Below are 16,836 nucleotides of genomic sequence, written 5' to 3'. Positions count from 1 at the left end.
TGTCCATGTGTTTTGACTTGTATGCCACCAAGAGGAGGTGGAAAGATAGCCCTGAGGAGGTGAGGAACTGTAACATTCATAGCCCCAATTCTTTCCTCTCTATGTGACAGGTAAGCTGTGTCTGCAGCATGAGGATCTAGCAAAGAAATGTGTCGCAGCCCTAGCTCGTGAGCTAGAGGTATCTGAGGATGTGGCCATTCGCAATAACGTTGTCATAGTTATGTGTGACCTGTGTATCCGCTACACCACCATGGTGGACAGGTACATTCCCAACATCTCCATGTGCCTGAAGGACCCGAAGCCCTTCATCCGCAAGCAGACACTGATCTTGCTTACCAACCTTCTTCAGGTGACTAGCGGGCTTAGGCTAGTTCTCACTACTCCATTCCAACAGCCTCCATCATACAGAATGTTAGCAACCTGCACAATGGATACGCTGCTTTCAGATTGACCCTAAAATACCCTTTCAATCTCCTCACACTTTAAGATGCCCTTAACAGTAAACTGTTACTGCCATAGTTCGTTAACTAGGGTGAATAAATAGACTTCCAGCATGGTAGTTCAGCAGGCTATCCAAATGATTTTAGTTCAAGGTTTGTCTATCATGTTTTTTCTTGAATCTGCAATTTCACCCCCAGTAGATGGGTGTAACAGGTGTCCACCAAGCGGAAGCAGGACACTAACCTTCTCTGGTGATCTATCAGTTATGGTGTGGACATCAATATGTGAGAGGCAGAAGATATTGATACCCCCGGTTTAATAATGTATCCTAGGTAGGCAGACTACCAATGTGTTAATTCATGAGAACAATGTAAAGGAATGCCTTTTTGGCACCTCAGCATTGGAGTTCAGATTTTCTCTCTCTTCCCTTGTTCTGCGAACATTTAATGGTAAATCAGGACACTTGCTGCTATGGCATTTAAATAAATGTACTATTTTCAGAATTAAGGAATCTTGAGCTTTATTTTGTGTGCCTTATGATATGACCCAGAGGGTGTATCTGGGTGCAAGCTGAAAAATCAAATAGGGTCATTCATTCCTGGTTCATGCTGATGGTTCACTGTCTACTTCTTTCCTGTAGGAGGAGTTTGTGAAGTGGAAGGAGTCCCTGTTCTTCAGATTTGTCAGTTCTCTGGTGGATCCCAACCCAGATATTGCAAGGTAGGATACCAGTTCCATAAACTATCCGGATAGCAAAGCAAACTGAATCTCACATCCCAGCTGTTAATTCTGAATGTAACAGAGAAATCTCCATGAGAAAGATCATGTGCTCTCTAATCCCTGCCCACTTTCTCCCTAGTTATGCCCTAATAAAATTTTGAAAGCGGGAATGGAGGAGTGGGAAACTTCACTCCGAGCCTGACCTGATCTGAAAGTACAAGAGTGGCAGGAGGGAGAACAGTGAGCGATACGATCTGTTCCCTCTTTCATGTGTGCATGGAACTGGGTACTGGCCTCTAGGTCAGAGGGCATGACTGGAGAGGCCAGTTACTCTTTCCATGTGTCCAGGGAAAGCAGATGCGGGCCATGAAAATAATGGAAGTAGTCATTGGGAGCAAGGAAGAGGGTTTAGGGAAGCAGTTAGTGTCTAGGAGAGGGAGGATGTAGGGCCATTCCAGATCATTGTTCATTTAAAGCCCCAAGTCTGCTTTATAGAATAGGCAGGGCAAGACTCCCCTCTTTCCCAAGTCAGTGTTGCCTGGTGTTTGGAGTTATTAGGCCCACTTGGGGTGGATCAATAGACTGAGTTGACTGAGTGGGTGACTCAAAAGTAGGTTCCAGGCCCGGTCAAGGAGGAGCTGCTGGAAGGAGCTGCTGAGAGGAAGAATTCAGCCAGCACACAGGCCCCAAGAAGGAGGGCTGTGCAACCCCTGAACTTGAGGGGAGAAGAGTTCACAGGCCATAGAGGCCAGGATTTAAAACACAGTCCCCCTGGATGTAGAGCTGTGAAACCTGGAAACTAAGGGGAGGCCAAAAGGGCTCTTTAGGGAACCAGATGATATTTAATATTCCTTCTCTCCTGGACTTGAATTTATTAAAGATTCTGGGTGTAAACTGGAAGGAAACTGAGGTAGGGTGCCAGAAAGGACACATCAGGCCACAAGGGAGTACCCTAGGGTGGCACTGACTACAGGGCAGCTCTGCCCTTTCTATCTTGCCTTGATTTACATACATGTGGGAATGGGAACTTTGAAACAGGTGTTCTAAAAACTGCCCTCCCACTTTACATAGTAGACTTAGGTTACAGTTCAATACTCTAACTTGTTTTTGCATGTTGTTATTCATTTTCCTTTTAAACATCATACCATGGCTTGAAGATCTCCTGCGATACAGATACCAGGGATCCTGCAGAATTAGTCTGAAATCTGAATTGCTTGGGTTCTGTGGGCTTAAAGATCTTGATTTTACCCAAATGTAGTTCAAAAGATACCATAAGTTATTACTGTCTGACACCCGTTTTGGCCTTGGTGCAGTAATTTGGTGGTTCTGGTCTAGTTCTTACTGTATAGGTGTTAATATAGAGCTCCACCGTATTTGGTACTGACAAGGACCCTTGTCTGTCTCAATAGGAAGGGCAGTGACTGAGTGGGACGTGGAGAGATGAACTCCCTTGCAGGTTACTCCTCTAGGGAATGGATGGGTAGATGATGCGTGCAGCGGAAGCTTGCCCAACCGCTGCCAGTGTTCCTGTTTACTCCAAATAAGGATTAGTCAGGGCCATCAGTCTGGGCCTGTTCATGAGCACTTTTATAATCAATCCTGGCTCTTCCCAGTAGGTGGCGGCATTGCTGCATCGTATTCACAGTGCTTTAGGTATGGAACAATAACAGTTTCTGTTGGGAGCCTGTTTCTGGGCATTTATATTCAGCAGGTGCACACAGACAAAAACCCTTTATTCCAGGCTGGGATTGACATACAGCTCTTGGTCTTGCAACGACTAACATTGCAAAATATATAAAATTGGATTTTTGTTTAGTTTTCTTCCCTTTCTGAGTTCTGGGAAGTAGAACATTATACGTGCTTTGATTTTCAGCTGCTGCTTTGTACTCTCTTGGCAATTAAGCTAATTTGTCAGGTGCTTATTCTGTTGCACATAACTGGTGACTTTTGATATGGGGAGAAGCGACGGGGATGACTTTAGACACACCCCAGTCATAGGCATGTCAGAAGGTAACTACTGCTTCTCTACATTAACTGCTTTTCCTGTTGTTCTATTGTACAGTAGATTGAATTCAATTTGAATCCTTGAAACAAAATACCACTTGAATCAGCACAGTTACCGATTCTCTCAGATCAATACTAATTATTAACTTTCTGGGAGGGAAAACAACCCTACTGACCTGATAATTGCTCCTTTTTAAGGCAGTTAACATTTTCTTTTCCAATGACCCATTTAAAGTACTTGAATGAAAAGGTTTTGCTTGGGCAATGATCGGCGTTGTTTCAGTGCCCACACAGCTATTTACATCTGGAATAGCGAACTTCAGCCCAGGTTCAAATAGGGTTAATGGCCTGACTTCCAGTAGTCTCCCAAAGCACAGTGATTCATAGCAAAGCGTCAAGCTTTCTTCTTACCTCACCATAACGTTCTTGGGTTTCGCCTGCGTGGTGTCAGTGCAGGGTCTCACTGACTACATAAGCTGCAATTGCTAGGCACGGCCTGCTGAGCTGCTGACTGAATGATTCGGCCTTCATTTTAGCTCTCGAATTCTTACCTTAAATCACATCTGTAACAATTGCACATCAAACTTATTAATATGGGCAGCCTGCTCAAATGGGGATGAACTGTATGAGGCCCTTAGGACTCGCTTAGGGAATGTATTTAAAGGTGAGCTGCCAGGGAATTTTTTTTTTTTAATGGCTTCTGCCCTTTTTCCCATTTCTGATTTAATAAGGCATGGGAAAATGTGGCGGGGGGAGTTGAGAAGTTTCTCCTTGCTTTCTAACTGAGAAACAGCAAGCCTGGTCTACCCTGGTAGTGCAGGTGTATCTCCTGGATGTCAGAGAGCATGTCTGTGAGTTCTCCCTCTTTCATATGTGGAATGGGGGTAGCTGAATCTTTAACAAATGTCTAAAATGTTAATAACTAGAGTTAGAGAGCTGATGATAAAAATCCCTCCCCTTAAATAGCTCAGGTTTCACTCTCTAACTCTTGCAATGCTAGAGACAAGGTAGGTGAGGTAATATATATTATTGCATTTTTTAATTGGTAATATCTTTTCTTCCAGTCCTGGCATTTTGCTAGTTCTCAAGACAACACTGTTCTAAGGCAGACAAAACCTGAAATTCATATATAAAAAAGCAAGGAGAAACCCTCTCCGTTTTCCCCTTCCGAAAAAGACAGGCCTTATGGCTGTATCATAAATAAAGCCAAAGTGCCCCATGGCCCTTTTTAAAAATCCTTTGTAGATCCCTTTTTAAACATAGGTCGAGACAAAATGAGTGTCTAACAATTTTTGTTGTTAGGATCCCCCCCCATCCCACCCCACACACACTCTTATGAACCATGTTTAAAAATCATGTTCCGTCTAGATGCTTTTTAGCTTTATTTCTGTCCCTCCCCTATCTCCTCCCTGGGCTTACCTTCATGCAAGCGTTTTTCACTAAAGCAACCTGTAGTTCAGACCACTGGATTGGTGTAGGGATAGATCTCAAACCCTTTGCATTTCACACTACACACATACATAGCAAATACCATCTTCCTTTCCGTAGAATTCAGAGAACTCAGGTGATACCTAAAGCCAGGTATATATGGGTAAAGGACTTTAAACTTTCTGCAGTGAATGTGTTTCTGATCTCCCAGAATAGCAAAGGGCAGAATGTAAACTACTATAAAATGCCAGATTATATGGTGAAGGCATGACGTCGGAGAGTAAGTGATGCGTAAGAGCTCCCTGCACCAAAACCTTTTCCAGGCCAGAGGTTTTTTTCCAGTCTATTCCCCTTGTGAATGCTTTACTACTGTGCAAACATGCCTAGCCTCCACCTGTTGGTGTCCCTTGTGCCTCAGGCCAGGCCTCAGCTGCTGTCCATTGGTCAGATCACTGATGATAACTCAGTCCAGGAAACTCCCTGAATATTTTCCCAGTACACAGGTGTTTCCTGAGTGAGCATCATCCTTTGTATTTCTTGATAGGAAGTAAAAGCAGTTAAGTGTTGTTTATGACTTTTCCATGCACAACCCATTCAGCAGCTCCTGAAAATTCTGCCCAGACCTCTAGTGTAAAAACCAAAAAGTGGACCTGCAAAGTTAATTGAATTCATAAGTTAAAGTCTGTTTCAAGGACATGGGACAGCTTGTTGCAAAAGTCTAATGTCTCATGGAATGTACTGTTTTGCCCCTCAACTTGGCTTGCTGTGGACAGCCAGCAGCATTGGCAAGAGCCAGATCTAATGTGAGTAAGAACTATGCAAGCTTTCATATACAGCTGTGCCTGTGCGTTTCGCTGTAGCCGAGACCCTCCAGTTCAGTACTTTAGCTTTCCTGGTCCTCTGATCTTGTGTCCCCACAATGCTCTGCTAAAATACCTTTATCTGAGCAGGCTTTCATATCTTTTCCAGCATTTGAGTCCTGTTGTTCCAATTTAGCATCCTGTCCCTAGCAGCAGCTGCCATTTGGGTGGTAGCTTTGAAATGAGATTGTAGTTACACATTCTCATAGTGCTCATCACAGTCATGTCTGAGCATGACACAGACATGACTGTGTTTGTCCTCACAATCCCCTTGTGAAGTAGGAGAAACTTCTCTTTCCATTTTATAGATGGGAAACCTAAGCGCAGAGCAACTAAGTGATTTGCACAAAGTCACACAGGAAGTTTATGGCAAAACCGGGTATTAAATCTAGTTGTTCTGAGTTCTAGTTGAGTGCCTTAACCACAAGGCAATTTTCTTCCTCCTTTTGTGTGTGGCCAAACTCCCACTCCCACTCCCAGTCAAACCTGAATCTCATCAGTCAACATAATCCAAGGTCACTGAGCTTGCAAAACCTTTGTCATTGTTTGTTTAAACTACTGTCTTGATCCACAACAGCGTGTACCAGGCTGAGAGGGATGAAAAAGCCTTCTGTTTGTAACAGAATCTTGTATTATCAACTCAACTGACCATTGTCCAGGCTAAAGCTGTAATTACTCTAAGTGCCTAAATCCCTTTTGAAAATATGTAGGCTCCTAAATCAGCTAGGTGTGATGCTGGGTGCAGCAGTGCCTTGATACCTTTAAAAATCTGGGCCTTAGTCTCCTAAGTGTCTGTCACTTTTTAAAACAGGACTTAGGCTTGGAAGTCACTATAGGGCTTGTCTACACTTACCGGGGATCAACGCACGGCGATCGATGTCAAACGCAGCTTGCTCTCCCGTTGACTCCTGTAGTCCACCTGAACAAGAAGTGCAAGGGGAGTTGACGGGAGAGCGTCTGCAGTCGACATCACGTAGTGTGGACCCCGCGGTAAGTAAATCTAAGTATGTCGACTTCAGCTCCGTTATTCACGTAGCTGAAGTTGCGTAACTTAGATCCATCTCCCCCCATAGTGTAGACAAGGCCAAGAGTTATTGAAAATGTTATGCCTGGTTTATTGTTCATCAAAGTTACTTCTCTCTCTCTCTCTCTCTCTTAACTGTGTTGAATTATAAAGAGAAATAAATGTGCACCATAGATGCTGAAAGCTTTTCAGCACAATTCTGGATGGGGGAAAACGGGGCTTAAAGTAAATAGTTCAGCATCTTTCTCAAAGCCCTGATGTGGGAGAGAAAGTTACTACAGAGAATTCTTTCCTGGGTATCTGGCTGGTGAATCTTGCCCACGTGCTCAGGGTTCAGCTGATCGCCATATTTGGGTCCGGGAAGGAATTTTCCTCCAGGGCAGATTGGAAGAGGCCCTGGGGGTTTTTCGCCTTCCTCTGCAGCATGGGGCATGGGTCACTTGCTGGAGGATTCTCTGCACCTTGAAGTCTTTAAACCATGATTTGAGGACTTCAATAGCTCAGACATAGGTGAGAAGTTTATCGCAGGAGTGGGTGGGTGAGATTCTGTGGCCTGCATTGTGCAGGAGGTCAGACTAGATGATCATAATGGTCTCTTCTGACCTTAATGTCTATGAAAGGGTTAAATGTTGTATTGAGGAAGATTTAATTCTCCAGAGTCTGTTTCTGTCATGCCCTTTGAGTACAACCTGTGGGGTTGCTGAATTAGCAGGACACCTCGCTATAATTCAGGAGGTGGCCCCCAGAATGAAAGAGGTTTTCTAGTGGTTCTAATTTTTCAACTCTGTATCCAGGTTTGGGGAGTTCTGCCTGGTGCACTTGTTACTGAAGAGGAATCCAGTCATGTTCTCCCAACACTTCATCGAGTGCATTTTCCACTTCAACAGCTATGAGAAACACGAGAAGTACAACAAATTCCCCCAGAGTGAGCGGTCAGTGAATATTTGGCCACCTCTCTTTTAATGTTAATGGGAGTTGCATGTGAATATCAGTGTGGTGCTGGGCATGCAGTCTTTGGGCCTGGAGCAAAGCTTTCTTGGTCACTTTTTATAGTGCGCAGCAATGAAAGATAAAATCCTAAGAATAATTCATATTAAGGTAACAACGCTCTGCCTTCCCCCGGCACCTTCCATGAGAGACTTCTGAATAGTATGTGTGGGTATGTGTTATGGAGTAGGTTTCTAGACCTTTAAGGTGGCATTCAAATGTTTCTTGCTAGATTTAGTCTAGTTACTTCTGTAATTCCATGTACATGTGTTAGCCCGAGGTAAAATGTCTTTATCTATACAGGGAGAAGAATCTCTTTTCTCTGAAGGGGAAAGATAACAAAGGAAAAAGAATGCAGATCTACAGGTTCCTGCTAGAGCATTTTACAGATGAGCAAAGGTTCAACATCACTTCTAAAATCAGCCTGAACATCCTGGGTAGGGGCATCATTTTTGGCACAGAATGAGTACTGTAAAAATAAATCCTATGATGAGCCAGTTGCATCGGTTTAGCCTCTGGGTGCAGCACAGGGACCGTTCTGCCCTGGCTTATGTTTAGCAGCATGGTTCTGGGAATAAAAATCTTCCTCCTCCTGATCTCTTACAGCATGCTTTGTGGATGGCATCCTCCCACTGGACATGGAAGCCAATGAGTTGCTCTCAGATACATTTGAAGTCCTTAGTTGCAAAGAGATCAAACTGTCTGCTATGAGATCTAAACCAGATGAAGATATCCAGCCAGTTGAGGATGAAATGGCCATGGCCAATGCTGTCATGCAGGCAGCACAAAAGAAACTCATCTCACAAGTGAGTACCACTTGGCATGCAGTGGGAAGAGTGGGCACAGCACTGAATGAAATCTAAACCTGCAGGTAGGGACAATCTTGAGTAAAGTCATTGATCTATAGTAGGGACTGCCACCCATCTCCCCAGATTATATGCCCATACATTCCTTGTGATCTGGGGACAGCTAGTGAATCTGTGCAAGCAGCATGTGTTGCAAAATGAAAATGTCCTATAAAGGAGTGATGATTTCTGGAGGTTACCTACACTTGAACAGACAATTTGAATTAGAATGTGCTAGCAGTTTGGCGACTAACATGTGTAAAATGATTTCTCCCTAGTTCAAGAGCCCAATTCAGACTTGGTGTAAACAGACAGGACTCCACTAAAATCAGTGGAATTACACTGTGGCTCAGTTTGGCTCTAAGAGACACTGACGGGTGAAGCGTTGGAAGTTAATGATAGGTTTTGATGCAGCTGTCAGCAGCTTGCCATTAGAATGACTGACGTGGACCATCGTAAAAGGCAGATCATGGATTGGGATAAAGTGAAACCATCACTACACGTGTGTTTATATTAAGCTGTTACTCATTTATTGTTCAGGGGCCATTTATCTACATAAGAATGAAATGAACCATCCCTTGTTCTGTCATGTTAAGTGTTTGTGTGTTATTTAAACTACAGGTTCAGAAGAAGATCTTCATAGAAAACATCATCCCAATAATCACTTCTTTGAAGTCTTTGTTGGAACAGACTAGGATTCCAGCTCTGAGAGACCTCATGAACTATCTCCGGGTAAGGAAAGACTTGTGATTTTCTCTCAGGTTGCGAATTTGGAAGTGTGGCCAGAAGTAGAACCCAAGGTAGAGCCCTGCGTAGGCTGTTTTTTAATCCCGCTCCTGTCCTGCCCCACAGTATCCACTCCCACCCGCTCCTGCATTGTTTCTTGCATTTTTATTCTGTTCCCCCGGCAAAAACCTTAGATCTTACAAATGCCACAAGAGAGACAGATTGCCATGTGCTACTAAAAAAATAAACAAAAAATTGTCAGTTTCTAAAATATTTTTATACACACACATGCACACGGAATTCAGATACAATTTTTACCACTAAAAAAATAAAACAAATCTTGCTTAAACCATGTGTAAAATACTTTAACTCCTGTTATAATAGACATCGAGTCTCTCTTTTTATCCCTTGCTTAAATTTAAGTATTAAAACCTTTATTTTTAAAAAAACCAAACTTACTTCACAGTGCTGAAATTCTGTTTATGACAAACTGGTGATTGATTTAGTGCAAGTTACCACCCACCCAATCCTGCCCACAACAGAGTATATTTTTCCTGTTCCCGCTGTTATTTCCAGTCCCACTGCATGGCTTTAACACCATATGAGGAGGTTTTGAAACCCAGTAAAACGTATTGTACAGCTTTGTAGGGTAAACCATTCCTTTCCGATAGCCAGGTTGCTCTGGTGGTGATGGGAGTACAGAAGAGGGCTGCGTACATTAAGTAAAAGGCTTCCCTCTGTGGAGTGGGCAGAAACCTTCAATGTTCATAACAATGAGTAGCATTATAAAGTCATGAATCAGCGGTAGACCTCTTTGATAGACTCTCTCTCTTTCATTTAAACAGAAACAGTTCTGCTGTCCCAACTAGCGTTTTCTTTTGGACTTTCAGAGCTATGATGTGAACATGGGCAGTAAGTGCTGGTCAGCTGAGATTTTAAGATGGGGAAGTAAAATAAATTGACTGTTGTGTCTTCCAGGAAGTGATGCAAGATTATCGAAATGAAATCAAAGACTTCTTTGCGGTAGACAAGCAGCTGGCAGCTGAGCTGGAGTATGACATGAAGAAATATGAAGAGCAACTGGCCAGGGAGAGAGAGATGGGAGAAGGTCAGACAGAGGTCATCAATGTCATGAACACAATACAGGTATTGGCTTCCACCAGAGTAAGGTGTATGCTGCAATAGCACCCAGTGGTCATACAGCTTGTAGCTATAGATCATGCTACAGAACCAGTGGATACCACCTGCCTGGTTTTCCTCTATCTTTCTTACCACAATAGTTCCTGCTGACCAGGGCTTTATTTTTTTAGAGGCATTGATAACAGTTTTAAAAACCCCATCCAGACAAAAACCCGTACCTCTCACACATCCATAAATTCAAACAGATCTTCCAATCTAATATACTATGTGCATTGCTCTGTACTTCCACAGTCAAAATATCACTCGTCAGTTTCAACTTCACTTTCTAGGCAATTTCAGTTCCTGGTTCTCTTTGTACTAGAACAATCCTGCAATGTTTGTTTGCAAGATATTCTCAGAAACCTTTGTCTACACAGCCTGAAAAGTTAGGGAGAACAAAACCCAAAACTGCAGGTCTAACTTGAGAGGATCCATTTGAACTTGCTGGCTGTGTCCAGTCCTTTGCTAACTGGCAAAGTTCTTTCTCTCAATGGGTGTTGAGGAACTGGCAGCTGTATTTCTCACAGCTCCTTCTGTGATAGGGACCTCTCTCCCTGCATTACACCTTGTGAAGGAAACTGTGTCACTACTGAAGTAACTCACCCTTGACTAGAAATAGCTAAATTATACGTCTCGTCAGATTTTGTAGGACAAGACTTTCAAAAGTGATGAGTGATCCTTAGCGCCTCAATTTTTGACTACATAACATGACATTTTAAAGGCACTTGACTTTCAACTCCTGCCATTGAAATTGAGACCTCTTCTAAGATGTGTCAGGTTGAGCATCCAGATTCACAAGTGATTTTTTGAAAATCTTGGCCTGTAGATACTGCTCCTTGGCACGTCTTAACCAGACACATCGTATACATAACATGATATGGTATGTGTGTGTGACAGTCATGTAAATTACATGCATTAAACAATGGAATTATGGCAAACCCATTTCCCCTTCTCTTCCCTAGCAGTCCCCAAGTTCAGACACAGCGGTACCTCCTAGCTGCCACAACAACAAAGCCCAGTCACCTGTTGCTGAGAGACGGTCTTCGTCGTCTGGATCTCCTGCTTCCCCTTCTCCATTTGGGTTTACTACACCCAGAGCTGGCATTTTGAAACAGCAGCCATTTAGACCCAGGTATGGATTGCAAATTTACAGTAGGTTAGAATGATGCTGTGCAGACGGGCATTAGGTAGTGTGTCAAGGCTCCAGAGCCATTGCATTGCCTGTCATCTTCTCTTTGCTCAGCTCAACAATGTGAATACCAGCAGTAGTTAGACCCTGCTGTTTCACCATAGCCTTATCTTTTGTGTTCTCTGTGAGTGTGTGTATGTGAGAGAGAGAGAGGTTGCTGGGGATTTGAAAGTGAGTTGGGAGTGAGCAAGATCTTCCCTACATCTTCTCTTCTGGAGTGACTTGTAGAAGGAAACTCCTTAGAGCATTTGTGGCTTCTTTTGCCCAATAGGCAGATGTCCCTGAGCACGCTTGCCATCCTGAACTCTGCCAAGAAAGCCATGGAAGCCAGTAACAAGCAGCGCAGCAAAAGTGTAGGAGGAAGGCGGCCTTCTTCTCCAGCAAGCACAAGCGACAGCAAGCAAGGTAAGCAGCCAGCAGCAGGCTTTTGCCCATTATAGAGCACGTTTAATGTGGAAGCCACTTGGTCGTTTAGACCTCTGAGCAGGTGGTGTGGTTGTAGAACTGTCTTGGGGAGCAGCTTTCTGTCCTTAACTTTTTTTTTTTTCTTGTTACTTTTAGTATCTTTGTGTAGCCTAAACCAACAGTCTACTGGAGCGAACGTTTCCCTGGTGGGCCGAGCAATCAGTACTCCTGACCGTAAGTAACCCAACTGCATATGTTCCACGCTGCCCAAGAACTCCCTTGTTTGTACAGATGCACCAACGTAGCCCCCACTGTAGTGCAGCGGTAGTCAACCTTTCATTACTGGAGAGCCACTTATCTCTGGATTATTATATAGCTATATTGCCGTGGTGGCCAAATGAAAGTCTTCGAGAGCCAAAGCATGACGTCCTAGTGTGGAGTCAGAGTATAATAGGGTCTGTGCTCCTGGCTGATGAATGGAGGGAATGGTGGCTCCTTTTTTCTCCCAACTTCTGGGCTGCTGAGGAGGGGAGTTTGCCCTAGTTTTTCCTGGCTCATCATCTGATTGGAGTGTTCCCTAGACTGACCTACATCTCCCAGGCTGCCTGTGCTGTGCTGTTGCTCAGTGCTGCTTCCTGTGATCATCTGAAGCATGAACCGAGTACCACCACACTAGAAAGGATACCTGTTTGGCATTTGCCTTCGGTTCGATGAAGAGTCCAGTTCAGGGCCCAGCCGAGACCTATTCTATCACCGAAGGTGCTGACGAGCTGCAATAGCAGAAAGATCTTTGTACAATTGGCTTGGATCTGATAAAGTGGTATTAATAACCTATGAAGTGTTCTCAGAGAGTGAGCTCTTCTCTAAATAAGAGCTGAAGTGAGTGTTGGGGAAGCAGTAATCGTTTTGTTCTCAGCTGTGGAAACAAGCTATGTAAACTGCAGCAGTAATGAATTGGGAGAACTCTGATACACGGGTCACTCATAAGTATCTCTCTGCCCATTATGTCTGTGGCAGCTAAATTACAGCCTCACAAAACCTGACCTTGAAAAATTTCCATTTATGGGAGCCATCTCTGATCTAGTTCCTGTGGGTTACACAATATCCCTTTTGTGATAATAAAAGACAGTTGATTATTCATTTCTTAGGACTTTAGAGTATCCGAATGACATATGGCAATACAAACGCTCCCCGGGTTACGCAAGACCCAACTTACACAAATTCGCACTTACGGAAAAAGTTCCATAAGCCAGAAATAGGATTTTCGAATTGTGGAAATTTTTGCATAACGTACGGGTATACGTTTCTGACTTACGCAAAATTCGAGTTACACAAGGCTTTCTGGAACGGAATGATTGCATAAATCAGGGGGGCGTCTGTAATCCAGATCCCTCTGATCATCTAAATGAGGCAAGCATGTGCAGAGATAGTGGGAAATGTGGCAGTCCACTTCCTGTTATCCTTTTGGAGGAGACCGCTGGGGTAGTTCCTGGGTGGGCAGTACAGTGCCAGAGCCCCACTTTTGTACAGTTCATATGTACTGGAGCATGGATGCAGAAGGGACTATGAAATGTTACTGTGCTGAGCTGCCTTATCAATCCATTTAGTCTGCTCTCCTTTTCCTTTCCCACTTCTGAATTTCTTTAGGGCACATACTATACCAGTCGCTCTGCGTGTTGGATCAACTTCCTCACCCTCCCCCACAAAAATAAAGGAAACTCCATCTTAACTGTAGCAATGAGAGGTCGGCTGTCATTAAACAGTTTTGGCTTGATATTTGAAGTTAGGTGTGAACAATTGCCTGTACCTCAGTTGTGTAGAAATACCTCGTGTGCACACAAAGTGGGTATTCACATATCTGCATGGCCATTTAGGCAGCAGACTGGCTGCTTACATGTGCAAATATCTGATCTCCATGTGCAAAGAGAAGCCAAGCACAGACAACTGGTTACATTTAATGGACAATCTGACCCTTACCCATTGTGTATTCTCCACTCTTGTATGCTTGTTCCGTCTGTCTAGTTATCTACATCACACCAGTCCACTGGGCTACCTGACCACTTAATGCTTTTTGCAGATAAGATGTTGTCTACTGGGATGCTATACAGAGCCAAAATCTTTCCTTCATCGACTGCATGTCTGTCTCGGGGGCTTGCGCTGCTGTTCCACTTAAGAGCCGTATGCTGTAAAATGGGGAGAATGTTAATCCCCAGTGGCACCAGGCCTAAAATCCTTCTTTGTTTCCTGGCAGCCTGTGTTCTCAGCAGTGACAAGCTGTACAGTGCATTATCGCTGCTTCAGTTAATCTGTACTGAGGTGTCTGCACGATGGCACCAGGCCTTGTTGGTTGTTAGAGGATCAGAGGAGAACATATTTCTTTCTCTGGTCTGTCATTTGTAAAACTCTGCAGATGCAGTTCTTTATAAATCACTTCTGACTTCACATGTTGAGAGGCTGGCTAGCAGATCAGTCTCTGCCACCCTTGGGTCTTTTTCTCATCTATTGCTTGCTCTCGACAGTGAAAATGGGTAAGAGGGCCTGGGAGAGAATAGACTACTTCACTATGGAATGTAAATGCAAACACTGGCGGTAACACTACATAATCTATGGAGGGCTTCAATAAAAACAGGGGGTGTGGAAAGAGTAGTTGTTAATTCTGTTTGCCATTTCGCTCTCTCCCTCTTACGCTAAAAAGCTGTAGCATCCAGTAAAATGAGGCAGGTGTAGTCGTTTGCCATATGTGAAAACCACATTACCTTAAGGTAAGGCTTTCACTGCATAAAGTCAGGAAATTCAGAGGCCAGTTTCATGAGTCAAAAACCAATCCAGGCAAGACAGATAAAGCTGGACAGCAATGGCATGCCTTGGTGATTCCCTGATTATGGCCAAAGGCAGCTGGATTGTGGAGTCCTAAGGGTACCAGACAGCAAGTCAGTACCCTGAGAATGAGCCTGAGAGGCCAGAGACAGTGTCTGTATGCTCGATGCAGTAGGATTAGGAAGTATACAGGATCCTGTCTTTGGATTCAAACGCAGCAGTCTGGTGAGTGTCCCGCAGGGGGAGCTCGATCAGGTGTGAATGAGATGGTGTGGACAAGCAGTTGTAGATTTAAGGAAAAGAGAACTCTCTGGTAGCCCCCAAAGCATGTAGGTTCCTTCAAGTCTAATAGTGAAAAACAGATTATCATGAACACGTGTATTTATGTTACCTTGAAGACTGAGGCACAGGCTTGCGCTCTATGCTTCCAAAACAAGAGGGCAGCTGGTGCTTTTAGAATGGCCTTGAATGACCAGTTCTTTGGCTTCCGGCTATATAGACTTCTAAGGATTAGTGTAGAGATCTACTGTAGGAAATGGAGGTATTTTGCTAATGCTGCTAGCTTCCTCTAGTAACCACTAATCACACCGACTTGAACTTCAGGGTTTTTTTCCTAAATATTAAAGAACAAGTTGTACGGGGTAGTTAGGCTTTTAGCTAAACATCTACAGAGTTTTATTAATTCACTTGGCAATATGTGCCTCTATCTTCCTCCTGAAGCACATGCAAACCTAAAAATACTAACACAGGCTATGACTTTACTACCCGGAAGGGATAGGGATTTGTCTTGTTTAGGGTCATTGATGCAGTTCCTACTCCTAGACACACAGTGTGAAGGAAATTTTTGCAGAAGTTCTATCAGTATTTGGTATAAACTTGACTGTGGGCAGTGAGGATGATCAATCTCATTGCATTGCCTTTATTCTATGCAAAAGATGAGCTGATACCTGGTTCAGTGGGCCAAAAAGAAGCATGCATGCTTGTTTGAGTTGGGTATGAAGGGATTGTCTTGCCCTATGGCTGCATTACAAGCTGACTGCTGATCTGTGTGTTTTTTTCAGAGACCGTTGATAACTTGACCTTTGGGGCTGGGGTCAGTTTCATCAGCCTGACGCGCACACCTGCTTCAGCTCAAGGCAAGTTATTTTCATGCTCCTAACTTTTAAAAGAAAACCAAACCAAAAAAAAAAAAAGAGAGAGGATAAAATGTGCATGTTTAACTTGTAAATGTCGCTTGCAGAAAAAAAAGGATCCCAAGATCAACAAAAAGATGTTCTCTGTCTGACATCACCTGATAAGCCGTAAGTTCAACCCAGGTCTTGGCGACCAGTGGCTATAGTTAATACCAGTGTCTTTTTTTTAAAAATAAACCAACAGTCATTGTTTCCTTTCTGTAGAGGGCCCCTGCCTCGTCAGTGGAAAGTAGAATCTCCGTCCAGGAGAAAAAGCAGCTCAACTGCAAGTCTAAGGAGATCCCTTCGGAAAGCTCCCCTGAAACCAGCCAACTGATCCTTCCCCATCCACGCAGTGTGTAGTTCCGAAACGCTCTTGTATAGAACCTTCATCACGTTGACCATGAACTACTCCTCTTCCCTTTACAGTTATAATTATGGATCATTGTGTGTACAAGTGTCCCTCCTTATCCCCCTCTATTTTATTTGTTTATATTCACACACGCATACAAAAGTTTGCTTTGATTTATAAACTGGCGCAGTTAATGACATGCTTTGCTGTAGGACAACTGGGAGTGCCAGGAAGCTGCAGTATCTAGTGATGGCTGACTATTCACTGCACAGGACTTATGACTTGTCCATTTTGAAACGTAAATCTGTCTTGGCCATAAGCTCTCGCCCATTGTAAGTGCAGCCATTAGGAATGCTGGCTTGGTTGAACCTGGTATGTTTATCACAGCTTGTTACCTTACATGACTGGAATGGCTATTGGCTTAAATCATTCCCTTGGTGTCATGCTGTCCCCTGTTCATAATATTACTAGTTTCTATATTTTCTACAAATCTAGAATAGCTTGACACTGTCATACCTGCAAATCTGATATAAATGCAAGTGATTAAGGATTTATGTGTAGTGAAAGGTCCATTCTATGTATATATAGCCTTCCTTTTCTTTCCTAAATGGAATATTTCCACTCTTGGACAAAGTTCTTATTTCCAGCTGTTACAATTTTACGAAAAATAAATGTTTAGAGAACAAA

General features: G+C 43.5%; 1 protein-coding gene across 3 annotated transcripts in view; it reads left to right on the top strand.

The window, feature by feature from the left end:
- Window positions 1-16,836, top strand: part of NCAPD3 (non-SMC condensin II complex subunit D3) — a 47,811-nt gene extending 30,975 nt beyond the window's left edge. For 2 of the 3 annotated variants that reach the window (XM_073321168.2, XM_073321170.2), the window contains 13 exons: window positions 111-349; window positions 1,082-1,161; window positions 7,272-7,409; window positions 7,768-7,901; window positions 8,071-8,270; window positions 8,931-9,041; window positions 10,014-10,181; window positions 11,177-11,346; window positions 11,675-11,808; window positions 11,965-12,042; window positions 15,687-15,761; window positions 15,866-15,926; window positions 16,023-16,836. In XM_073321168.2, the coding sequence (XP_073177269.2) occupies window positions 111-349; window positions 1,082-1,161; window positions 7,272-7,409; window positions 7,768-7,901; window positions 8,071-8,270; window positions 8,931-9,041; window positions 10,014-10,181; window positions 11,177-11,346; window positions 11,675-11,808; window positions 11,965-12,042; window positions 15,687-15,761; window positions 15,866-15,926; window positions 16,023-16,134 (1,700 nt within the window). In that variant the 3' untranslated portion in view covers window positions 16,135-16,836. The remainder of the gene's footprint in view (window positions 1-110; window positions 350-1,081; window positions 1,162-7,271; window positions 7,410-7,767; window positions 7,902-8,070; window positions 8,271-8,930; window positions 9,042-10,013; window positions 10,182-11,176; window positions 11,347-11,674; window positions 11,809-11,964; window positions 12,043-15,686; window positions 15,762-15,865; window positions 15,927-16,022) is intronic. The other variant, XM_073321169.2, reaches the window with a different exon arrangement.

This window comes from Lepidochelys kempii, chromosome 22 (assembly GCF_965140285.1).
Source record: "Lepidochelys kempii isolate rLepKem1 chromosome 22, rLepKem1.hap1, whole genome shotgun sequence".
NCBI classification, from domain to species: domain Eukaryota; kingdom Metazoa; phylum Chordata; order Testudines; family Cheloniidae; genus Lepidochelys; species Lepidochelys kempii.
This window is presented reverse-complemented; position numbering and strand designations above follow the sequence as displayed.